Raw genomic sequence first — 26,622 nt, forward strand, 5'->3', positions numbered from 1 at the left:
TGAACTGAAGTGAAAGTAATAATTTAATTCAGGGACAAGCGAATTTTTTACAGTGAAAGGCCAGGTAATAAATATTTTAGGCTTTTTCTATAACTACTCAAATCTACTGTTGCAGCATGAAAGTGACTGTAGAAACTATGTAAACAAATGAGTATGGCTATATTCCAATAAAACTTGATTAAAAAAAAACAGAAAAATTTCCTAGTATGTTGTTGACCATACATTGCATTTGAGCTAGCCTTGATGTAGCTCTTTTTTAATGGGTCGATTTTGGTTCCCGGGAATTCATATGCTGAACTCCTAACTTCCAGAACTTTAGAATTTGCCCTTATTTGCTAATAGGCTTATTATGGATATAATTAGTCAAGTTAAGATTAGGTTTATAGTAGAGTAGATTATTCCTTTAAATGATATGATTGGCATCCTTGTGAAATGGGGAAATTTGCACATTGTCACACACAGACACACACAGGTGGATCAGTTCTGGGATCAGGGTGAGGCTTCTATTTGCTAAGGAATGCCAGAAATGACCAGCAAGCCAAAAGAAGCTAGATATTGAACAGATTTTTCTTCACATCCCTCAAAAAGAACCAATCCTCCTAGCACCTTGATTTCCAAATTCTAGTCTCTAGAGCTGTGAGACAAGAAAGATGTTTTATTTAAGCCACCTGGCTTGTGATTCTTTGTCGTGGAAGCCGTAGAAAAATAACACAGTGTATTTAAATATGATCAAATCAAGACACAGTAAGATATTTTGATTACAGGAGTAGGAGAGATTAAACTAATGTTTGGAAGAATTCTAGATCCATGAGGAATACCTATCAATCCTTTGAGGCTTGCTCCTTATGAGAATCCTGCTACAACCCCATCACTGAGAGATGCTACTCGGCTGAGGAGTCTTCCCAGGGCCCTCTTCATGTCCCTGTTCCTCAGACTGTAGATGAAGGGGTTCAGCATGGGGGTGATCATGGTGTACATCACCGAGGCCACCAGACTTGTCCTAGAGGATGAAGTTGCTGCTGAACTGAGGTAGACCCCAAGGCTTGTGCCATAGAACAAGGAAACAACTGAGAGGTAAGACCCACAGGTGGAAAAGGCTTTGTGCTTGCCCCTGGATGATGAAATTCTCAGGATGGAGGAGAAAATCTGAGAATAAGAAAAGAGGATCCCAGAGAGAGGAAAAATACCTAGGACAACAACTACAAAATATACTACTATGTTATTGATGAGGGTATTTGAACAGGCAAGCTTTAGGACTTCAGGAAGATCACAAAAGAAGTGTGGAATGTTCATGTTCATGCAGAAGGACAGCCTCAAGAGGGTCAAAGTATCAAGCAGGGAGCCTGTGACACTGATGCACCAGGACCCCAGAGCCAGCATCCTACACACCTGGGGGTTCATGATGACTGTGTAGTACAGGGGGTGACAGATGGCTACAAAGCGGTCATAGGCCATCACGGTCAGGATTAAATTGTCCAGGCATCCAAACACAAAGAAAAAAAATACCTGGCTGAGGCAGCCTGCATAGGTGATAACTTGGCTCTGTGTCTGTATATTCATCAACATCTTTGGGATGGTAGTGGAGGTGAAACAGAGGTCAGCAAAGGACAGGTTGGAGAGGAAGAAGTACATTGGCATGTGGAGGTGAGAGTCTGAGATAATGGCCAAGATAATGATCAAGTTTCCAGTGAATGTGGTCAGGTACATGGACAGAAACAACCTAAAGAGGAGAGGCTGCATATCTGGCTCTTCTGTGAATCCCAGGAGGAGAAAGTATCTTGTTTGGTTTCTTATTTCCATGTAGCTGTTGTGTTTGTCTACAATGGGGTAAAAAAACAAATCAGCATTTACTTCAAATAAGAATTCACCAGAATGAGAGAAACATCCTTTATCCAAACCCAGGGAATTCACTAAGTCATTCATGTGAGCTAACCCTTTTTATCCCTCAATGAAAAATTGTGGTTACATTGGGTACCTGGAAAATCTTTTTCTAGGTTCAGTGGTTGTCTCTGAATAAAAAAACTAATTGGTAGATATAAGGAAAGAAAAGATAATTGATTGGGCCATATGAGAAAATGTGCCATATAGAAAAGTGTGGCTTCAAAATGATCTATTTCATTAATAAAAATTAGTGTATTTAATCTATAAAGACTTAATTGTAACTCATAGCAATACTAACACCTTAACTTAGAAAAAGGCATAAGATAATAAAGGGTAATGACTGAGAAAATTTTGTTCCTGCTACTTATCTATGCTGCCATTTAAACCTTTTAAAAAATATTGTGTGCAGATTTCCAACATGTGGAAAGAAAAATAAAACCTCAACCTCACAATCTTATAGAGAAGGTAATTTACTTGGTTTTTCGAATGGAGAAATTAAATCAGCATACCTGTTCTTTATAATCTGACACATATTTGCAGTAATCCAAGGGAAAATTGCCCATAACAACATGCACCTAAACATGGACAGGGGTCATCTTTGTGTGTTAACATGAATTCTCATTTTTAGATTCATTTTTTTCTATGGTATCTTTCAGAAAGTGTGGCTGGACATACATGTAGTCTATCCTTAAGAAACCAACCCTGAAAATTTGAAAATATTGTTAATAAAAGTTCTATAAAACATAACTATTTAAAACAGAAAATTGAGCTAAATCAGGGTTAATGAATGAAAAAGAAGGATGGGGAGTTTGATTTAGGTAGATGCAAACTATTACATTTAGAATGAATAAGCAAAGTGACTCTACTGTACAGTACAGGGAACTGAATACAATCTACAGTCTCTTGGGATAGACCATAATGGAAATATTATGAGAAAAAGAGTATACTGTAATAAAAATAAGTAGAAGTATACAGGAATAAAAATAAAAAAGAGAATAAAAAATTATAACTGAGAAATACATTTCAGAGCTAATTCTTTGACAAAAGTCAAATAGAGAGAATCATATATTTAATGGAAACAAGAAAGAAAAAGAACAGATGCCTAAAATTAGGAAAAAGAACAATGAAAAATATATTTAAGAAAATACCTTGCAAGACAATATTTCCAACTTCATGTTAAAAATCTGAAAATCTCTAAGAAATGAATTTATTGATCGTTCAGCATAGGGGACAACAGATCAATAATTAAGGAAGGAATTAAATAAACACCAAAATGAATTTCCAAAAGTGCCATGGTGGAGACATAGTAAGTGGCAGGAACATTAGAAGACTTTTTTAAGTATTACAGAAGAAAGGAACATCTGCCATCAGTAACATTTATTTATCAACATCCTGGATGTTCTAACCAAAATAGCTGGAGAAAAAGAATTATGAGTTCTAAATTCCCGTGTTTGAAGATGGTAGATTGGGCTGCAGATAATGAAGTGTTAGCTGAAAATCTCTTGTCACTGAATATAATATTCTTAAGGCAGTTGCTATAAAACAAATGTATAAAAAAACCCATAGTGATCTAAAAGTGACATTCAGTGGCATATAGTATATTCATTATCTTTTGCAGCCATTTCGTCTACCTAGTTTTAAAAAGTTTTCATCACTACAGGATTTCCCTGTACCATCTTTGTAGCTTTTCTGTAAATCTCAAATTATTCAAAAATTAAAATTAAAAAAGTGTGTGCAAGAGCAAAGAATAGTAGTGTTCATACATAGAGTTAATCTCTTAGAAAAAAGATCACGATCAATTCAAGTTTTAACAAAAATAGAAATCTCTAGGGACAGTGACAGGAAAACTGCCAATACCCAGTTAGTGAGTGATAAATTTACTAAAATAAGCTAAGATTTATTCCTTTTGACCCCCTTAAATCACTTCACCCATCACTTCTGGCAGCGACTGAATATCATGCTTTTTTTTTGCCATTTCTTGGGCTGCTCCCACGGCATATGGAGGTTCCCAGGCTAGGGGTCGAATTGGAGCTGTAGCTGCTGGCCTACGTCACAGCCACAGGAATGCGGGATCCAAGCTGCAACTGCAACCTACACCACAGCTCATGGCAACGCCAGATCCTTAACCCACTGAGCAAGGCCAGGGATTGAACCTGCAACCTCATGATTCCTAGTTGGATTCATTAACCACTGAGCCATGACAGGAACTCCCAGTCTTTTTAAAATTTAAATAATGAATATGAGTTTGCAGTAATGCAGTGATAATGGTTAATATGTGTAGATGCTCTTTAGCTCTTAGGACCAATTAAAAACTTAAAATACATTATCTCCTTAAATTTAACCCTCATGTTAATGCTATCAAGGATACTACCATTTCCCCCATTTTATAAAAGTTGAAGCTGAGATACAGAATCATTAACTAATATCAGAAGATGTATGAATGAACTTGTAAGTGATAATTTTGTGGAATCCCAGGGAATATTGCTTGTTTGAATGAATGAATAAATAACACTTGATAGGTAAAGGAATAAGGAGCATCTTTAATAGAGAATAGAGGCACCAGCATGGCTCCTGAAGAATGACTAAGATGTCTGTATACTGGATAAGAAACTCTGGAGAGATGTTGGGGTCTGAGAGGTCAGTTTCCCTTAGGAAGATGAAAGCTCCTCAGAATTTGGTTTAAGAAGAGAGGGGAAGAAGCTGAGAGGAAGAGTGATTGAAAGAGACTCAGGAATTGAAGTCTGTAGAATGCTTTAGCAGATAGAATCTCACCATCACACTATCCCCATTTGTGCCATTGAAGTTAATACTCTGAGAGTTCTGCCTGCCTCCATACCTGTTTTCTGTAGCAGTACTGTAATGCTACCAGTGAACCTCTAGTTCCATGGGTGTTTTCTTCATTGGGTGATGGATGTTCAACTCAGCCCCAAGGAAGGGCAGGGAGGTGGCACCAGGCATCAAGTCTCTGAAATGGCAGAGTTGAACTCCTTTCTTCCTGGAAAAGTGGAGATGTAGACAAGAGGGGTAAGGGGCATATTTACCATTTCTGTGTCTTCAGAGGTTGAAGTCTCACAAATATTCATTAAATTAATTATTCCATTGATACTTGAGTCTCTGAGCAATTTGGTTCCCATGACTGGGGGAGCCAAAATAGAAATGAAATTTCTTTCTGCTACTTTTGTACCCATAGGAGCATCTTGAATGTGAGATATGTGCTTCCCTTCCCAGGCCCCTTAATCATGATGTGCTTTTCTCCATGGATATCATCTCCACTGTCCTCTCCCATGAGCATTTCCTTGACATTTCAGATGGAATTTCTTTGACTATCAAGGACATGACGACACGTTGTTCAGTACCTTGTGAGTCTCAAAGACACAGAGTTGTTATTAGGGATCTGGGACACAACCAACTCCCAACAAAACCATTTCCAGTGACAGCTATTCACACTCAGGAGGGTGCAATCTACAGAAAGTTCCAGTCATGTAGTGAGAGAAATATGGTGGGACATGGATTGCTGGCTCTACAAGCAGGACTCTACAGGTATTTATAGTTTTACAGGGTCAAAACAAGTGCATTGAGCAGTCCACAGTACTCTAGTTCAGAGGAACAACCCATCCTTACTAATTCAGAAGAGACTGATTTTAAAGTAATAATCAACATTATAAAAGCTCTGTCAGAAAATAAGAACAGACAAGCACTTAGTTTGACTGATTTTTTTTTATGTACTCACCCATGGCATTTGGAAGTTCCCAGGCCAGGAATTAAATTTGAATCCTGATACCGAACCCAAGTTCTAACCTTCACAGTGGATTCTTTTCTTTTTTTACATTTATTTTTATTAAAATTTACTTGATTTACAATGTTTCATCAAGTTCTGTTGTACAGCAAAGTGATCCAATCACACACATTTCCCTGTACTGTGCAGTAGGATCCCATTGCCCATCCATTCCAAATATAAGAGTTTGCTTTCAAAAACCCCACAAAATGCCCATCCATCCCAACCCCTCCCCTTTCCCCCTTGTGAACCCCAAGTCTGCTCTCCTTGGCCATGATCTGTTTGTTTGTTTGTTTGTTTTTAGATAGGATCATCTATTCCACATTTTAGATTTCACAAATAGGTGATACAGGGTAATTGTCTTTTTCTTTCTGGCTTACTTCACTTAGTTGAGAAACTCTAGTTCCATCCATGTTGCTGCAAATGGCATTAGTTTGTCTTTTTATGGCTGAGTAATATTCTATTGTGTGTAAGTACTATATCTTAATCATTTTTCTATCAGTAGACATCTAGTCTGCTTCCATGTCTTGGATTTTGTGAATAATGCTGCTATGCCCATAGGGGTGCATGTATCTTTTGCAATGAAGGTTTTGTCTGGATATATGCCCAGTAGTGGAATTGTTGGATCACATGGTAACTCTATATTGAGTTTCCTGAGGTACTTCCATACTGATTTCCATAGTAGTTTTACCAATTTACATTCCCACCAACAGTGATGAGGGTACATTTTTCTCTACACACTCTCCAGCATTTGCTATTTGTTGAACTTGTTAATGATGTCAATTCTGACTGTTGTGAGGTGGCACCTCATTGTAGTTTTGATTTGAATTTCTCTAATAATTAATTATATTGAGCATTTTTTTTCATATGCTTCTTGGCCATCTGTACGTCTTCTCTGGAGAAATGTCTATTTAGGTCTTCTGCCCATTTTTTTGTTTTGTTTTGTCTTTTTGTCTTTTTGTTGTTGTTGTTGTTGTTGTTGTTGTTGTTGCTATTTCTTGGGCCACTGCTGCGGCATATGGAGGTTCCCAGGCTAGGGGTCGAATCGGAGCTGTAGCCACCGGCCTACACCAGAGATGTAGTAAGATGGAACATCCTACTAGGAAAATGGGCAAGGAAAATAAATCAAAAACCCACAAAAGGGAAACACACAAAATAAAAAAAATGGAGGTTATAAAAATGATTTGATAAAAGATATGTTATTTAGATATACAATATAAAACTGGTAGTTTGAAATGCTGGCTTTGAATTTTGGATCTGCTCACTCTTATTGTTTGAACTTGGAGAACAAATGAAACTTTTGGAAATATTATTAATATCCTCCCCCAAATAGTAGTCTGTATCCATCCTCTCAAGGTGGTTGATGCAGTCATTACATATAAAAATCTTTTTTTTTTTTTTTTGTCTTTTTGTTGTTGTTGTTGCTATTTCTTGGGCCGCTCCCACGGCATATGGAGGTTCCCAGGCTAGGGGTCAAATTGGAGCTGTAGCCACCGGCCTACACCAGAGCCACAGCAACGTGGGATCCGAGCCGCGTCCGCAACCCACACCACAGTTCACGGCAACGCCGGATCGTCAACCCACTGAGCAAGGGCAGGGACCGAACCCGCAACCTCATGGTTCCTAGTCGGATTCGTTAACCACGGCGCCACGAGGGAACTCCGTGCCCATTTTTTGATTGGGTTTTTTGTTGTTGTTGTTGTTGACTGACATGGGTTCTTTGTATATTTTGGAGATTAGGGCTTTGTTTGTTGCATCATTGGGGGAGATTTTTTCCCATTCTGTGGGTTGTATTTTTTTTTTTAATGTTTTCCTTTAGAAGAAAATGCTCTTCCTTGCAGGAGAAATCTAATCAGTAAAGTCAAAAATACTGATGGAATGAAAAAAACAACATTTTGGCAGCCACTACAATAATAGGTGTTTTAGGCAAAAATCACCAATGACTCAAAACCAGAGGGTGAACGTATGATGTAAAACGAGATATTCACCTAGTTTCAAAATATCTCCTTATGATATACTTATTAATTTCAAAGAAAAAAATAGTGTCTTGACAGTGGAGAAACCTGACAGAAATCATCTTAACCACACAAAGTTAACAGACTTACAAATGGGACACATGGATGCCCTGTGCCTTTTGAGAAAGACATAACATGTACATGATGTTTCTACAAGAATGCTTAACTGGAATCTAATCATGAGGGAATATCACACACAAAAGAATACAATACCTAGGAATAAACCTACCTAAAGAGGAAGAAGAGCTTTACTCTGAAAACTATAAGATGCTGAGGAAGGAATTAAAAGACACAGAGGGACACAGAGGGACTGATACCCCATATTCTTGGCTGGGAAGAATCAGTATTGTCAAAATTACTATACTAATCAAGTCAATCTATAGATTTGGTGCAATCTCTATCAAATTACCAATTCACAGAACTAGAAAATTTTTTTTTCAAATTTGGAAATAGAAAAGACCCCCAATTGTCAAATCTTGAGAAAGAAAAATGGAGCTGGATGGATCAGGTTCCCTGACTTTAGACTATACTGCAGCTACGTCAGAAACCATATGGTACCAGCAAAGAAAGAGAAATATAGATCAATGAAACAGCATAGAAAGCCCAGAAATAAATCTATGCACATATAGTCAACTAATCTATGACAAAGGAGGCAAGAATACACAATGGAGTAAAGATAGTCTCTTCAATAAGTGGTGCTGGGTAAACTGGACAGCTACATGTAAAAGAATGAAATTAGAACACTCTATAACACCATACACAAAAATAAACTCAAAGTGAATTAAAGACCTAAATGTTAGACAAGATACTATAAAATTTCTAGAGTAAAACAGAATACTTTTTGACGTAAATCACAGCAATATATTTTGGATCAAATTCTTAAGAGTAGTAAAATAAAAAAAATAAACAAGAGGGACCCAATTAAACTTAACAGATTTTGCAGAACAAAGGAAACTATTAATGAAATGAAAAGACAACCCACAAAGTGTGACTAAATCTTTGAAAATCACGCAACTAACATTATATGAATCACTAAAATATACAAACCTACCAAACATATTTATATAAAAAACCAGCCCGATTAAAAAATGATCAGGTGATCTAAACCAATGTTTCTCCAAAGGAGACATACAGATGTCCAAAAACACTTGAAAAAATGCTCATCACTAATTATTAGAGAAATATAAATCACAGCTACAATGAGGTATCACCTCACTCCAGTCAGAATGCCTATCATCAAAAAAGCTACAAACATTAATGCTGGGGAGGGTGTGGAGAGAAGGGAACCCTCCTACACTGTTGGTGGGAATGTAATCACTATGGAGAACAGTATGGAGATTCCTTAATAACACTAAATATAGACTAACATATGATCCAGCAATTCCAATTTTGGGCATCTATCTGGAGAATGCCATAATTTGAAAAGATACATGTACCACAGTGTTCACTGCAGCACCATTAACAATAGCCAAGACATAGAGGCAACCAAAATTTCCATCAACAGAAGACTAAATAAAGAAGATGTGGTACATATACACAATGGAATATAACTTATTCATAAACAGCATGAAATAATGTTTGCAGCATCATGGATGGACTTAGAAATCATCATACTAAATAAAGTATGTCAGATAGAGAAAGACAAATTTTATATTTGATCACTGATTTGTGAAATCTAATAGAAATGATAAAATGGAACTTAAAAAACAAAAAAAAAGGCTTAAAGATTTCAAAACCAAACATTTTTATCAAATAGGAAATGTGGGGGAGATTATAAATTATGGGGTTGGGATTGATATATACACACTGCTTTATATAGTATAGATGGTAATGGGGACCTACCATTTAGCACAGGGAAATTTACTCAGTACTGTGTGGTAGCTTGTATGGGAAAAGAATCTGAAAAAGAATGGCTATAGGTACATGCAATAATGATTTACTTTGTAGTATACCTGAGATTAACACAAATTTGTGAGACAAAAGTATTCTGATACAATTTAAAAAATTTAAGTATAGTTTAAAAAAAAAAAATATATATATATATATATATATATATGTATATATAAAGGAATTCAATCACTAGAAACTTGTTTAATTAAAACTTGCATTTGAACTACAAACCTTGATTATTTTTATGCATAATGAAGTTAGATAAGTGCTTGTCTAGAGCAGGTTTTTCTTACCTTCTCAATGTTGAAATTTGGGGCAGGACAATTATTTCTGTTGGGTGTGGTCCCGCGGTTTAAATGAAATTAGTCACATCTCTTCAGGCATGGACAAATATTCTTGGGGAAAATCATTTCCAGTTGAGAGAACCATTGATCCAGATTCAAGCACTGGGAGCATCCTGACAGATTCCAATCAAGATCCCATCACTTCCTGGGTGAATACCTTACAATGTTAAGTAACTCTAAGTCTCATTTCCATAATAGAGAATGGAGTTCATAAATGCAGTACCTCTCTAAAAGAATTCCAAAGGAAAGCATTATTTTAAAATTAAATTTGTCAATCCCCATCATATGCTAAACTCATTTATGGTGTATAACAATATCTAAATAGGTCTCTTTAATTACAAACATTTAACTTTCTCACTTACAATTAGAGACCAAATGGCAGTCAACTTGTGTAAGTATGAAATCCCTGATTGGCTTGGAAAAAAATAAGTCCAAGTAGTAAAGAACACATGCTTTTATATTAATGTAAGAGCAAATAATAAGAGCAAAGTTACCCTCCTTTTTGAAGAGGAGAGCATTTTTTTAAAGAGATTTCAGGGGTTGTGACCCCCATGAACAAAGCTTTGAATATCCAAGGAACATATTCAAGACCAATCCTCAATATACTTTTGAAAAAGTTTGAACTCAATAATGAGATGATGTGATGGGAGGCTTAAAGCTTTGGAACCAGGAAAGTTCATGGAGAAGGGGCAATACAATCTGAATTCACTAGCTTATAGTGTAGTCTCCTAGGGATAGAGAATTAGCAGAAAAATTCCATTCTGTCCAGACCAGTGTCTCTAAGGGAACTCATATAGTTAGTGGTTGGAATAATAACAGGAAAACAGGCCTAATGACCTAATGACAAAGGAAGCTGTAGATATACAAGCTGCTGCAGTCCCTCAGCCTCTACAACTTTTGCTTAGACAGGACATGGCCCTTGCTGTTGCAGTCAAAATCTGTACGGGAGACCAATACTTGATCTCCTCCTATTGTCTCATTTTAAGGGGAAACATGGTCTGCATCATCAGACAAATTCAGCGAGCAATTTTGACTTCTGCATGGAAGGCTTCCTCTCAAAGTCTGCATGTAGGTGAGTCCAAGAGCTGAACAGACACTGTAGGACAGGATCAGAGAGGATGGAAGCCAAGAACATGTACCTGAGGTCTCCTGAGCACCACTCCAGCATAGCCCAGATGCCAGAGGTCACTAGTTGTTTTCTTACTTTTCTAATTATGTATTTATTTACGATGCTGAAAAAGTGAACATTGCACTCAGTGATGTAAGCATCAGCATAGACAATTAAATGGTATTCATGGAAGCTCAATTTGAAAAAAGAATGAGAGGCATACCTTGCTTCCACTAAAAGTGGAACTTAAGTCCAAGGATCTTATTAATTAACTGGAACAGACAAATAGGGAAAAGGCTCAGGAAAAAAGGAGACTTCTAACATCATCATATCCCTGATTTCAACTTTTCTCAAAAGTGTGTTGAGAAAATATACCCAGTATTATTGTATTTTGTATCTTTCCATTCTGAGTTGTTAGTTTATACCTGTGATTATTTTTCTCTTGGGATATTCTATCTGCAGAAAAAATTTTCTATCTGTAGAAAAAAATTTCATTATTATTTTTTTCTAGGCATCAAGTAGATGTCACTGGAGTTGGAATGCTGTCAAACTAAGGAAGCTTTTCTTCATCACACTCTGTCAGGGGTCATATGAGGTTATTCACTTTATTTAGATTATTATCTCCCCCCCAAAGTCCATATGTCCATTTTGTGCCTCTCTCTCTCTTTCTCTTTCTTGCTCACACTTAATTTTTCTTCTTTCTATACTGAGCAGAAAGTTTCACTACCAAAAAGTAACAAGTTTATTGTTACATGAGGACCTTGTGATCTGGAACTTTTATGTACCATTTATACATTCTTTAGGAGTAAAGTAATATGATATGACCAGTTGGAGCTGTAAACTTTCATGGCCTAAGGAGGGTGTTTCTGGATGAGAAATGAGTGGTACTAACACAGCCCAGGAGGCCATGCTCTTTGGTTGTGTGCCTTGTGGGCGTTAGTGCAATTCTCCAAGCAGGGGCACCTGTACTCATATATTAAGGTGGCAGAGTTCCGAGGCCTGAATTCAATCAACAGATGGTACTAAAGGATGTGAACTGCTTTAGCTCATACAATGACTTTGCACCAGAATTAATAAATTACAGGGGACATCATGTGAACAAGGGATTCTCTTTGTACTGAAGTTGAGGCTGTAGCAGGGAGGCCACATTGTCTCTCAATATCCTCTGACACCATCTCTCATCACTCCTCTTCTTGCTCATTCCTCTGCCCCACTGGCTTCTTTGCTTGCATTTGAATGTATTAAATAAGTCTCTTTCTCATGTCCTTTGCAGCAACCATTCCCTCTACCAAGCACATATGTCTCCTGACATCGTACTAGCTCTCTCTCTCTTTCCTGAAGTCTATGTTCAACTATCACCTTGTTTTTTGGCCTTACCTGAATGTTCAGCACAAATAATATCTCCAAACACTCTCTCCTCTACACCTGGTTTTGTATTCTTCATAGCATCTGTCATCTTCTGACACAGTGCGTAAAAGTTTTATTTGCAAGTAATTTTTCATTATCCTTGGATTTCAGGAGATTTTTTTTTTGAGTACTATATTTATTACCTATATGTTCTTGGAACATGGTTTGTAACTCAATATATATTTCTCAAGTGTATGGAAGAATTTCTCATTAAAATTACAGACACATCAACAATTCTGGCATGTGTTGAGAATGGGACAAAAATTCCTAGTCAGAGATGAAATGGGACATAACTTAAGGGGAACTTATCTGTATACAAAATGTTAAAATCAAATTCTTGATGGCAATAGGGAAATTTCCCTACTTCAGCTTTGTGAGTTAGGCCCGGCTGTGCAAAAATTAGTCATGTTATTTTCCTTTCTCCTGGCAGTCATCTCCATCACATGGCACCAGGGAACAATACACACATTTCAACATTTCTTCTTCTGGGACTTTCAGAGGAACCAAAACTGCAGCCTCTTCTCTTTGGATTTTTTCTCTCCATGTACCTGATCACTGTGTTTGGGAACCTACTCATTATCCTGGCTGTTAGCTCTGACTCCCACCTCCACACACCCATGTACTTCTTCCTCTCCAACTTGTCCTTTATAGACATCAGTTTCACCTCTACCACCATCCCAAAGATGCTTTTGAACATTCAGAATAAGAGCAAAGTCATAATCTTTGATGGCTGCAGCACCCAGATATATTTTTACATACTCTTTGCAGGATTAGATGACATTCTCCTGAGTGTGATGGCCTATGACAGGTTTGTGGCCATTTGCCACCCCCTGCACTACTCAGTTATCATGAATCCCAGACTCTGTGGGCTGTTGGTTCTGCTGTGCTGGATATTGATGGCCATGTATTCCTTGTTACACACCTTAATGGTATCAGGATTGTCCTTCTGTCCAGATTTGGAAATCCCACACTTTTTCTGTGAACTCAATCAGGTGGTACAACTTGCCAGTTCTGACACATTTCTCAATAACATGGTGGTGTATTTTTCAACTGTCCTGCTGGCTGGTGGTCCTTTTACTGGTATCCTTTACTCTTACTCTAAAATAGTTTCCTGCATATGTAGAATCTCATCAGCTCAGGGGAAGTTCAAAGTCTTTTCTACATGTGTGTCTCACCTCTTAGTTTTCTCCTTATTTTATTGTACAAGCCTAGGAGTATACCTCAGCTTTTCTGCTACCCAGAGCTCACACTCAAGTGTAATTGCCTCAGTGATGTACACTGTGGTCATGCCCTTGCTGAACCCCTTCATCTATAGTCTGAGGAATAAAGACATAAAAAGGGCTCTGAAGAGATTCTGTTTGATGCCAGATACAAAGGCCCAGTTTTCCTGGGGGTGATGTAGTGCTCTTGCTGAATGGCTTAAAGTTTTGGAAAAAGCAATTGTGATTCTTTGATCATTGTGGAATAAAATTTGCTCCTTTTATTTATTTCCTGGGATATTCATCTTTTTAGTATTCCACTTCTCTATACAACTTCAGTATTTCACTTATTAAGTTTTATTTTTCTGTTTGATATTTTAGGCAGCTTGTACTTTTTCCTACCTCAAAGTTTTCCTAACTTTGGTTTAGAAATGTTTGTAAATTCCTTTTCTTTGGTAGGACATCCTAGATTTATGTAGAATAATTGCTTTTGAAAAAAAAATTCATCTCAAATAACTTTCTCTTGTTTTTATGAAAGAACAATCATGAGTTGCATTACCCATATGAAGAACGTACAGATGACAACCAAGGCAATTTATTTATTTTTAATAAGATTGGTTGTATCAGTGGATATGGAGAAATGACTGTAAAGTTATATGAGGATTTTTGCTTATGCAATGGGTTGATATCCCAATTCCTTGTATTTTTTAATGGTCAAGTTTATATGTATATACAATTTTATCATCCAAGGATGGCTCATGGGAGAGATTGAATGCTTGTCCATTCATGTAGTTCAGGGTCACAATTTATACCAAAAAACAGGTCTTCCAATTTCATGCTTACCTGGAAGGCAATGTCAGTAGAGTCACTTTTTAACTCAATTATCTGAAATTAGTTGTTTGGGGTTTGTAGATGCAAACTGTTGAATTTGGAGTAGATAAGCAATGAGATCCTGCTTTATAGCACAGGGAAGTATACCTAGCCACTTGTGATGGAACATGATGTAGGATAATGTGAGAAAAAGAATGTGTGTATACACACAGACACACACACACACATGTATATGGTCATATCACTTTGTTGAATAGAAGAAATTGACAGAGCACTATAAATTGACTATCATAAAAATTTTAAAATTTAAAAAATAGAGTAATCATGAATGTTTACTTTAAATATGAGAATAAATGCCTAGAATGAGTAGTAAATTCTTGTAATTGCTCTCAGTTCTGTTGACTTTTATTTCATAATAGTTAGCTATTGCTGCATTTGAACTTATCCTAATAGTAAATATTTCATTATAAGGCATCTACTATCAAGTGAGACTGTACTGAGAAGAGTTGTTCTGATCTTTGTTGGGTTGGGTGCCTCATTAATCTATATGCACCTGTAATCCTCTATGTTTTAATTCTAAAATTCATCTCTGATGTTGGATACATTTCTATTGTATTTCTTTCTTCACCACTGATGGTTGGCTCCACTTATATATGTTTAACTTAGATTTTATGGAATAAATAGTTTACCATTTATGCTCATGGTGGAGTAAAAACTCCCTTTAATCTCACACCTTCAATATACTATTAGTAAAATATTCACTAGTAAAGAAGAGCTTCTCTGACCAACACCTAAGGACAGCAGAGATTCATACAGTTATGCATCTGAATATGGGTGGGCTGTAACAGATAGATAAGGTGGAATCAGGAGAACAGCAGAAACAGTGCCTGTAGGCCCAGCTCCACAGTTGAGAAAGTTGAGCTAATAGCACCGGAGAATGTGGTCACACCAGTAGAAGTGGCACACATGACTCTGGCCTCCTGGATGCAGCAGCTTCTACAGCCACAGGGAGCCATGCAGAAGGGGTGTTGTTGCCTTCAATGCAGTTCATCCTGTATTCAGCAATATTGCCCACTATCCTGGCAGTCCCTTCTCTACTCCCAGAAGAGATGCCAGCCACAGTATGGACTCTGACAGACAGGCTGAGACTTGGGACCTGGGACCCTTTGCTGCAGTGCTTACACCTGGATGGAAGTCTCCTCCAGCAACAAAATGCAAAGACACTATAAGGGACTAAAAATAACTGAGTGTCTGAATATTTGGGGCAAATTTTGAACAAGATACAAAAAGACCAAAAAACCCACTGCCACTTCTGAAGACCTGAGAGGTAAAGCAGGGCGCTGTGCATGAACTTTGCATACAGCACCACCAAGGGGGTGAGAAGACCACCTAAGTCACCCAACAGGCCCAACACCTAGATCTGTCCCTATCCTCATCCTATATAAGGAACCAGCTCATGCCCCAACCCGCACAGTGAGTGAGAAAGGGAAAGTTTTACTTTCTTTTGCTCTCTCTTGGTGCAGCAGGAGCCCTAATAATGACTTGCCTGAATTTCCTGTTTGTCCACTTGTCAATTTCTATTTATTAATGAGGCCAAGAACCCTGGTTGGTAACAGCAGTAGCAAGTCTCCAGTGAGCCTGGAGTCACAAACCATGATGCAAAGGTCACTGGCAACACATTTGGCAGAGGCCATGAAATGCAAAAAATGTAGTTTTTCAAATAGAGACAGCTGCAGCTCAGGTAAAAGAAAAACTAAACCTTGTTCTACAGAGTCATCTAACTGAATCCTAGAAAGGCCTCTAGTTATCAATATGTTATTATTAGAATTAAAATAAACAAGGATTTACATAAATAAAAATGGTATTTGTTATTTCAAATGCACTGGGAGAGGAGCAGCTCATTGATCATTATGAAAAAAAACACAGTAACATGAAATCACAAAAAAGAAAGGGCAATTATCCAGAAACCCATTTTAAAGTCACAGAGGATTGTGATCAAACACGTAGAGAATTCAAAATAGTGTCAGAATGAAACCTCACAAAGGGACTTAAATAAGCTCAGGGATAAAAATAATGAACATAAGAAAAATTTCCCAAAGAGATAAAAACAAATAATGAAACAGAAATTCTGGAGCTGAATAACTCAATAAATGAGATGAAGAATGCATTTGAAATCACTGGAGGGAATTCCCTTTGTGGCTCAGCCACAAAAGAAAATAAAGCACTGGAAGTGAGTAGCATAAAGTTGGCCAACAAGTACATGAAAAGAGGTTCAACATCTTTAATCTATTTTGAATTTATTTTTATGTGTGGTGTTAGTGAGTGTTCTAATTTCACTCTTTTGCACGTAGCTGTCCAGTGTTCCCAGCACCACTTACTGAAGAGACTTTTTCCATTGCATATTCTTGCCTCCTTTGTCATAGATTAGTTGACTACAGGTGTATGGTTTTCTTTCTGGTCTTTTACCTTTTTCTACTGATCTGCATCTCTGGTTTTGTACAAGCACCAAACTGTTTTGATGACAGTAGCTTTATACTAGTCTGATGTAAGGAAGCCTGAGTCCTCCAGTTCCATTTTTCTCTCTCAGGATTGTTTTGGCTATTAGGGGTGTTTTGTGTTTCCATACAAATTTTAATTTTTTTTTGTCCCAGTCTTTGAAAAAAATGCCTTTGGTCATTTGTTAAGGATTGCTATGAGTCTGTAAATCACCTTGGGTAATATAGTCACCTTGAAAATATTGATTCTTCCAATCCAAGAGCATGGTATATCTTTCCATTTGTTTGTATCATCTTTGATATCTTTTATCAATGCCCTACAGACCTAAATATAAGAACAAATATTGTAAAACTCCTAGAAGAAAGCATAGGCAGAACATGCTCTGATATAAAATGCAGCTATATATTCTCAGATACACCTGCTAGAGTAATGAAAATAATAACAAAAATAAATAAATGGTGACATAATTATACTTAAAAATTTTTGTATACCAAAGGAAACCATAAATAAGCCTCAAAAGTCAATAGACAGACTGAGAGAAAATATTTCAAATGAAGTGACTGACAAGGAATAATCTCCAAGATACACAAACATCTTATGCAGCTCAATACCAAAAAGACAAACAGCCCAAGTGAAAAATGAACAGAAAGTCTCTATAAATGTTTCTTTAAAGAAGACATACATATGGACAAAAAGCACATGAAACAAAAAGACAAACCTACAGAATGGGAGAAAATCTTTGCAAATGAATTGACTGACAAGGGATTCATCTCCAAAATTTATAAACACCTTCTGCAGCTCCATACCAAAAAAACAAACAACCCCATCAAAGAATGGGGGGAAGATCTAAACAAAGAAGACATACAGATGGCCGAGAAACACAGGAAAAGATGTTTAGCATCACTCTTTATTAGAGAAATGCAAATCAAAACCACGATGAGGTACCACCTGACACCAGCCAGAATGGCCATCATCCACAAGTCTACAAACAATAAGTGCTGGAGAGGGTGTGGAGAAAAAGGAACCCTATTACACTGTTGGTGGGATTGTAAATTGGTGCAACCACTGTGGAAAGCAGTATGGAGATTCCTCAGAAAATTAAACATAGAACTACCATTTGATCCAGCAATCCCACTCCTGGGCATCTGTCCAGAGAAAACCATGACTCGCAAAGACACATGTACTCCAATGTTCATTGCAGCACTATTTATAATAGCCAAAACATGGAAACAACCTGAATGTCCATCGACAGAGGAGTGGATCCAGAAGATGTGGTACACATAAACAATGGAATATTACTCAGCCATCAAAAAGAATGAAATACCAGCATATTTTGCAACATGGATGGGCCTAGAAACTATCATGCTAAGTGAAGTCAGCTGTACAATGAGACACCAACATCAAATGCTTTCACTGACATGTGGAATCTGAAAAAAGGACAGATGGAACTTTGCAGAATAGATGCTGACTCACAGACATTGAAAAATTTATGGTCTCTGGAGGAGACAGTTTGGGGGGTGGGGGGATGTGCTTGGGCTGTGGGATGGAAATCCTGTGAAATCAGATTGTAGTGATCATTATACAATTACAGATGTGATAAATTCATTTGAGTAATAAAAAATGAAAAAAAAAATAAAATGTATGCTCCCCCCCCAAAAAAAAGCACATGAAAAGACACTCAGAATCGTTTGCTTGCTCTTCTATATGCTAACAGATAGAGAAGTTAGGGAAACAATTCCATTTATCATCACATTGAAAAGAATAAACTACCTGAGAATAAACCTACCTTAAGAGACAAAAGAACTGTACCCTGAAAAATATAATACCCCAATGAAAGAAATCAAAGACAACACAAACAGAGGAAAAATATACAATGCTCTTGGATTGGAAGAATAAATATTTTCAAAATGGCAAGCAGTTCTGAGAGGGAAGTTTGTAGGAATACAATCTTATCTTAGGTAAGAAGAAAAAACTCAAATAAATAACCTATCTTTACAACTAAAACAACTAGAGAAGAAAAGACAAAGTGCAAAATTAGTAGAAAGAAAGAAATCATAAAAATAGAGCAGAAACTACTGACACGGGGGAGAGATCAAGATGGCAGAAGAGTAAGATGTGGCACTCAACTTTTCCCACAACACATAAAAAAAAAAAATCTACCTGTAGAACAATTTGCACAGAACATCTACTGAATGCTGGCTGAAGACCTTAAAACTCCAAAAGGGGCAAGAAAACCTCAACATAAATGGGTAGGACAAAAGAAAAAAGAGACAGAGAGAGAGACAGAGAGAGACAGAAAGAGAGAAAAGGAATCAGAATGAGACTAGCACTCCTGAAAGGGAGCTGTTAAAGAGGAAAGGAACCCACACCCTGGGAAGCCACCTAACTGTTGGGGAGATCAGCCAGGATGGAGGGACCTCAAAGTCACTGAGAAAAGCACAGCAGCTGGACTGAGGAGGGCAAAGCAGGGGGAAAGCTGCTCAGATCATCTGCACCACTGCTCTGGATACCACATATTGAGATGCTGGGGTGGGGCTGGGTGATGAGACTCAGGCTCCAGAGGTCAGTTCTAGGGAGAGTACTAGGGTTGGCCATGAGGAGACAGCCTGGGCAGCTAGGGAGCAGTGTGCCATGGGCTGGGGAGCAGAACACCACAGCTGAGGGAACCTGGGAGGAGGTCTGAGCCCATAGGTGGAGCAAGGTACCATTGTTGGGGAGGGAAAGAGGAGGAGGGGAAGACCACCATAGCAATCTCTTTCCTTGTGCACATGGGAACTCTCAGATAGGGGAGCACCTCTGGTGCAGGCACCACTTGTTTGGGCTATGGGAGACCCGACTCCTCTTGTGTGGCCTAAGGAAGCGGGAGGCTAAGCATGACATGGTGTCTCTTGTGTGATCTACAGGTGGTGGGGACAAACCACAGAAGTCCTCTCAGAAACCAAAAGATGGCATGGCCCACCACTACTAGGGGTCTATGAACAGCTTCCACCTGCGGCCCCAGGCACCTCAGAAGACAGAGAAGAAGAGGAACTGCAAACAAGCACCAACTGTTGTTGCTCTCACTACTCAAGGAACACACTTGCCCTGCTGCAGACATTGCTAAACACTCCAGGCACCATCTAAATCTGCCTGAGGTTCGTTACAACTTCCCAAGGCCCTGAAACTAGGAATAGACTGTGCCACCTTCTGTCAGGTCCTTGCTACTGTTAAGAGCCAGTAACTAAGCACTGACTACTAGCCCAGCCCATTGCCTCCTTTTCCTTGGAAACACAAGCAGCATCCTATCAAAGCCTATCAGTTCAGCAAAACTGAATCAAAGAAGTAGATCAACTGAACAGATAGATCACTAGAAATGAAATTGAATGTAATAAAATACTCCCTACAAACAAAGCCCAGGACCAGATGGCTTCACAGGTGAATTCTACCAAATCTTCAAGGAAGAAATTATACCCATCCTTCTTAAATTTTACCCAAAGTTTGAAGATGAGAGGAACACTCCCCCCAAATTCCATGAAGCCACTATCACCCAAATAACAAAACCAGACAAAAATACTACCAAAGAAGAAAGTTGCAGGCCATTATCTTTGATGAATATAGATGCAAAAATTCTCAACAAAATTTTAGCCAGGAGTTCCTGTCGTGGTGCAGTGGTTAACGAATCCGACTAGGAACCATGTGGTTGCTGGTTCGGTCCCTGCCCTTGCTCAGTGGGTTAACGATCTGGCGTTGCCATGAGCTGTGGTGCAGGTTGCAGACGTGGCTCAGATCCTGTGTTGCTGTGGCTCTGGTGTAGGCCGGTGGCTACAGCTCTGATTCGACCCCTAACCTGGGAACCTCCATATGCGATGGGAGCGGCCCAAGAAATGGCAAAAAGACAAAAAAAAAATTTTAGCCAACCTAATCCCACAACATATAAAAAAGATCATACACCATGACCAAGTAGGAACCACCCCAGATTCACAAGGATGATTCAAAATATGCAAGTCAATCAACAGCATACACCTCATTAACAAAAGTGAAAAACCACATGATCATCACAATAGATGCAGAAAAAGCATTTGAAAAAGTCCAACATCCATTTATGATAAAAACTCTAACCAAAGTGAGTGTAGAGGGAACATACCTTAACATAAAAAAAGCCATTTATGACAATCCCACAGAAAATATAATACTCAATGGAGAAAAGCTGAAAACCTTGCTAAAATCTGGAACAAGACAAGGATGCCCACTCTCACCAATTTTATTCAACATAGTATTGGAAGTCCTAGCCACAGCAATCAGACAAACCAAAGAAATAAAATGTATCCAAATCGGAAAAGAAGAGGTAAAATTGTCAACTCTATGCAGATGACATGATAATATATACATACAAAACCCTAAGGTCTCCACCCCAAACTATTCAAACCAATCAATGAATTCAGCAAAGTAGCAGGATACAAGATTAACATTCAGAAATTGGCTGCATTTCTGTATACTAACAATGAAATACTGGACAAAGATTATAAAAAATATCTTTGAAAATTTCACCCCCCAAAAATTAAATACCTGGGAATAAACCTGACTAAGGAGGTGAAAGACTCATATGCTGAGAACTATAAATCATAAATAAAGGAAATTAAAGATGATTCAAATAAATGGAAAGATATTTCTCGCTCCTGAGCTTGAGGAATTAATATCATAAAAATGACTACACTACCCATTGCAATCTGCAGATTCAATGCAATTCTTATTAAATTACCCATGACATTGTTCACAGACGTAGAATAAACAATCCAAAAATTTATATGGAACCATAAAAGACCCAGAATTGCTGAAGCAATCCTGAGGAACAAAAACCAAGCAGGAGAAACCAAGCAGAAAACAGTATGGAGTTACATTAGAAAACTAAATATAGAACAACCATATGACCCAGCAATCCCACTCTTGGGCATATATCTGGACAAAACTTTCATTGAAAGAGATACATGCACCCCTATATTCATTGCAGCACTATTCACAATAGCCAAGGCATGGAAACAACTTAAATATCCATCAACAGATGAATGGGTTAAGAAGACGTGGTGTACATATGCAATGGAATACTACTCAGTCTTAAAAAAGAACAAAATAATGCCATTTGCCTCAACATGGATGGAACTAGAGACTCTGTGAAGTAAATCAGAAAGGCAAAAACAAATACCGTATGACATCACTTATATCTGGAATCTAATATATGGCACAAATGAAACTTTCCAAAAAAAGAAAATCATGGACTTGGAGAATAGACTTGTGGTTGCCAAGGGGTAGGAGGAGGGGGAGGGAGAGGGACTGGGATGGACTGGGAGTCTGGGGTTAATATGTACAAACTATTGCATTTGGAGTGGATAAGCAATGAGATCCTGCTGTATAGCACAGGGAACTAAATCTAGTCACTTATGATGGAACACGATGGAGGATAATGTGAGAACAAGAATGTATGTATATATGTGTGACTGGGTCAGTTTGCTGTACAGTACAAATTGACAGAACACTGTAAACTAATTATAATGGAAAAAATAAAAATCATTAAAAAAGAAAGATTTTATACATTTCAAAAACACCAATTGAGGAACAACTCATCAAACACTGGCAAGAACTAGTCTAAGGGTTCATCTCTCATGAGCAGATTTTAAAAATATATTTAGCTATAAAAAGACATAAATCCTGCTATATGTGACAAAATAGACGGACTTTGAGGATATTATGCAAAGTGAAAGAATTTAGACACTGAAAAACTAATAATATATTTTCTCATACATATGTAGAACCTAAAGAAGCCAAAATTTAAAAACAGATAGTAGAATGGTGGTTTCCAGGGGCTGGTACACTGGGATACTGCACAGTAACACTACCACAAGAAAAGAAACCAACAGCTTTTTTAGAAACTAAAACTAAAAGCATGGAATCTTTCAGTCTAACTGATAGATAATTCAAAAGAGATTTTGTGAAGAAACTCAATGGAAGAAAACTAAGAATGGCAGTTCAATGACCTAGGAATCAAATTAATGAACAGAGGAATGCTTTACCTAAATATTGAAACTTTAAGATTGAACCAAACAGAAATTCTGGAACTGAAAAAAAATCAATAAGCCAGATGAACCATGCACTAGAAATCACTGGCAACAGAGAAGAGAGAAAATATGATACTGGTAGAGGGGAGAGAAATGTGATATTTTTGAAATGAGGAAATGTAATAAGAACTCTCTCTCTCTCTTTTAGGAAGGTCAATGTTGGGGTAATGGGCATCTGAGAAGGAGAAGAAGAGAATAAAAATGTGGGGAGTTTACTTAAATTATAAACCTCCCAAACTTGGGGAAGAAACTGGATTATGAGTCCATAGAATTAAAAAACAACTAGTTACCTAAATTTAAAACAATTTTCTCCAAGATGTATTAAATAAAATAGTCAAAAGTCAATTAAAAAGAAAGAATTTTAAGGCAATAAGAAATTTTTTAGAATGGTATCATACAAAGAAACCCCCATTAGAATTTTAGGAGAATGCTTAGAAGAAACTATATAGCCAAGAAGTTGAGGAAAGACTTTCTCAAGTTATCGAAAGAGAAAAACTTTCTAGAATATTCTATCTAGCAAAATTACAATTCAGATCTGAAGGAGAAATAAATGGCTTTGCCAGATTGCTCCTGGGCAAATGGTGAAGGGGCCCATCATTGCTAGACATATCTTGAAAGATCTTCTGCCAGAAACCAAGTGAAAAACACAAAACTTTGGGTATTATGATAAATAGAAAGACAGAATCAAACAACTGCAAAACCCTATCAGAAGAGTTTTGAAATATTTTGTTATAGCATAAAGATTAAAGGGAAGATAAAAAAATATGGCTACTTCAATTTAGTACCAAACTCAGAACATTAAAAAGGATAATTTGAGGAAATGAAAATACAAAAGGGAAAAAATGGAACCCATATATAAATGAAGATACAATGCTATCAGCAGAAAAAAAGGACTATTTTTATCTGTTAGATGCTTAACATGAACCCATTGGTAAGCTTAAAACATAAATCTAGATGAGAGGCTCACAATACCAAAAAAGAGGAAACAGAGAACAACTCAGAAAACCACAGACAGAATCAAAAAGCAAAGGAAAAACAGGAATAGAGTGATAGAATAAAAAGAGAAAATGGCAAATCTATCTCATCTATTGATAATTACCATAAATTTAAATGGATTATATATATCAATCAATAAAACAATAGATACAGAGTGCCAAGATGGATTCAAATACAAGACCAAAATGCCTACTGCCTCCAGGAGAATCACTTCAGCTTTTTTTAAAAAAAATTGTCATTTTGTCTTTTTAGGGCCACATACAGAGCATATGGAGGTTCCCAGGCTACAGATTCAGTCAGAGGTGTAGCTGCCAGGCTACACTGTGCCACAGCAATGCAGGAACTGAGCCATGTCTGAAACCTACACCACAGCTCACGGCAACACCAGATCCTTAACCCACTGAGTGAAGCTAGGGATCAAACCCATGTCCTCATGGATGCTAGTTGGGTTCCTTAACCACTGAGCCACAATGGAAATCCCATTTTAGCTTTTCTAAAAAAAATCAGCTTTAAGCTGTTTCTATTTTGTAGGGTTTTTTGTGTGTGTGTCATTTTCATTAGTTTCCACATTAGTGATATTGTTTGATATTTGTCTTTGATTTCTTTAGTATGATAATGTCTAGATCCATCTATGTTGCTGCAAGTGGAATTATTTCATTCTTTTTTTATGGCCAAGTAATATCCCATTGTACCACATCTTCTTTATCCAATCCTCTGTTGATGAACGTGCAGGTTGCTTCCATGTATTGGCTATTGTAAATGGTGCTGCAATGAATAATGGGGTGCACATATCTTTTGGTATTATGGTTTTCTCCATATACACACTACTATATATAATAGATGTGTAACAAGGACCTACTGCATAGCACAGGGAAATCTTAATATTGTGTGATAACCTATATGGGAAAAGAATCTGAAAATGAAAGTCAGATATTTGTATATGTTCATCTTATTTTTTTGCATGCCTGAAACTAATACAACTTTATAAGTCAACTATGTTCCAATAAAATTTATTTTAAAAACATAGACTTAAAATGAAGTGATGGAAAAAGATACTCCAAAAATGGCAAACAAAAAGGGTATAGCCATATTCATAACCCCCCAAAATATATTTCATGTCAAAAGGGAAACAAAAGACAAAGATTAACAGAATATAATGATAGAGGGAAATATTCATCAAGAAGACATAATAGTTTTTAATGTATATGCACCTACTATACAAGCACCAAAACATTTAAAACATTGATTAAAAATTAAAGGGTGATTCCCTTTTCACCACACCCTCTCCAGCATTTTTTATTGGTAGACTTATTAGCGATGGCCATTCTGACAGGTGTGAGGTGGTACCTCATTGTAGTTTTGATTTGCATTTCTCTAATAATTAGTGATATGGAGCATCTTTTCATGAGCCAATTGGCTATCCATATGTCTTCCTTGGAGAAATATATATTTAGGTCCTCTACACTGTTGATTGAAATGTAAATTGGTACAACCACTATGGAAAACAGTATGGAGGTTTATCAGAAAACTAAATCTAGAACTACCATATGATCCATAACTCTCATTCTTGGGCATATATCTGGACAAAAATATCATTAAAAAAGATGCATGCACCCTTATGTTCACAACAGCACTATTCACAATAGCCAAGATGTGAAAACAACCTAAATGTCCATTGATGGATGAATGGACTAAAAAGATATGGTACATATATACAATGGAACTACTCACCCATAATAATGAAAAACTAATGCCATTTGCAGCAACAGGGCTGCAATTAATTAGAGTACTCATCCTAAGTGAAAGTGAAGGAAATCAGAAAGAGAAAGACAAACACCATATGCTATCGCTTATATGTGGAATCTAAAACATGGCACAAAGGAACCTATCTACAAAACGGAAACAGACACAGAGACATAGAGAAGAGAATTGTGGTTGCCAAGGGCAAGAGGGGGAAGGAAGTAAGATGACTTGGGGGTTTGGGGTTGGTAGATGCAAACTATTACATTTAGAATGAATAAGCAATGGGTTCCTACTGATTAGTGCAGGGAACTACATCCAGTCTCTTGGGATAGACCATGAGGGAAGATCATGTGAGAAAAAGATTGTACTATGCTGTGCAGCAGAAATTGGCAAAATTCTGTAAATCAACTACACTTTAATGAAAATAAAATTTTAAAAATTAAAAAAAATTAAAAGTCTAAAGGGAGAAAGTGACAGCAAGAAAATAATAGCTCATGAATTTAACACACCTGTTACCAATGGCTAGATCATCTGCACAAAGTAAACAAATGCACAGCAGGTACATGAAACATAAGACCAGTTGGATTTGATATATTTTTACAAAACATTCCATCCAAATGCAGCAGAATACATTTCCTCAAGTGCACATGGAAGAGTCTCAAGAATAGATCATATTTTGGAACACAAAGCAAGCCTTATAAATTTAAGAAAATTGAAATTACATCAAGCATCTCTTCTGATCACTAGGGTGTGAAACTACAAATCAAATAAAAGAAGAAAGCTGTAAAATACAAAAATACATGGACACTGAACAATATGTAAGAAAATGACAATTATATAAAGAAGAC

The 26,622-nt window shown here is 37.2% G+C and overlaps 2 protein-coding genes across 2 annotated transcripts; one reads left to right on the forward strand and one right to left on the reverse strand.

The window, feature by feature from the left end:
• Positions 1–843: 843 nt before the first annotated feature.
• On the reverse strand, positions 844–1,800 carry LOC100521182 (olfactory receptor 7C2-like). Its single transcript, XM_003123441.2, has one exon. It carries the CDS (start codon positions 1,798–1,800, stop codon positions 844–846), a length of 957 nt encoding a protein of 318 aa, XP_003123489.2.
• An 11,063-nt stretch (positions 1,801–12,863) lies between these two features.
• On the forward strand, positions 12,864–13,817 carry LOC100511623 (olfactory receptor 7A17-like). The gene has a single exon (XM_021082028.2). The coding sequence runs from the start codon at positions 12,864–12,866 to the stop codon at positions 13,815–13,817; it is 954 nt and encodes a 317-aa protein (XP_020937687.1).
• The last annotated feature ends 12,805 nt before the right edge of the window (positions 13,818–26,622 follow it).

This window comes from Sus scrofa, chromosome 2 (genome assembly GCF_054392235.1).
Source record: "Sus scrofa isolate SSC_HxYL_T2T_F1_AM1 chromosome 2, Sscrofa_HxYL_maternal_Yorkshire_Landrace_v2.0, whole genome shotgun sequence".
NCBI classification, from domain to species: Eukaryota; Metazoa; Chordata; class Mammalia; order Artiodactyla; family Suidae; genus Sus; species Sus scrofa.

What these genes read in the sequence shown, in the direction of transcription:
- LOC100521182 (XM_003123441.2), bottom strand. Translation starts at nt 1,800, where the DNA reads ATGGAAATAAGAAACCAAACAAGATACTTTCTCCTCCTGGGATTCACA.
- LOC100511623 (XM_021082028.2), top strand. Translation starts at nt 12,864, where the DNA reads ATGGCACCAGGGAACAATACACACATTTCAACATTTCTTCTTCTGGGA.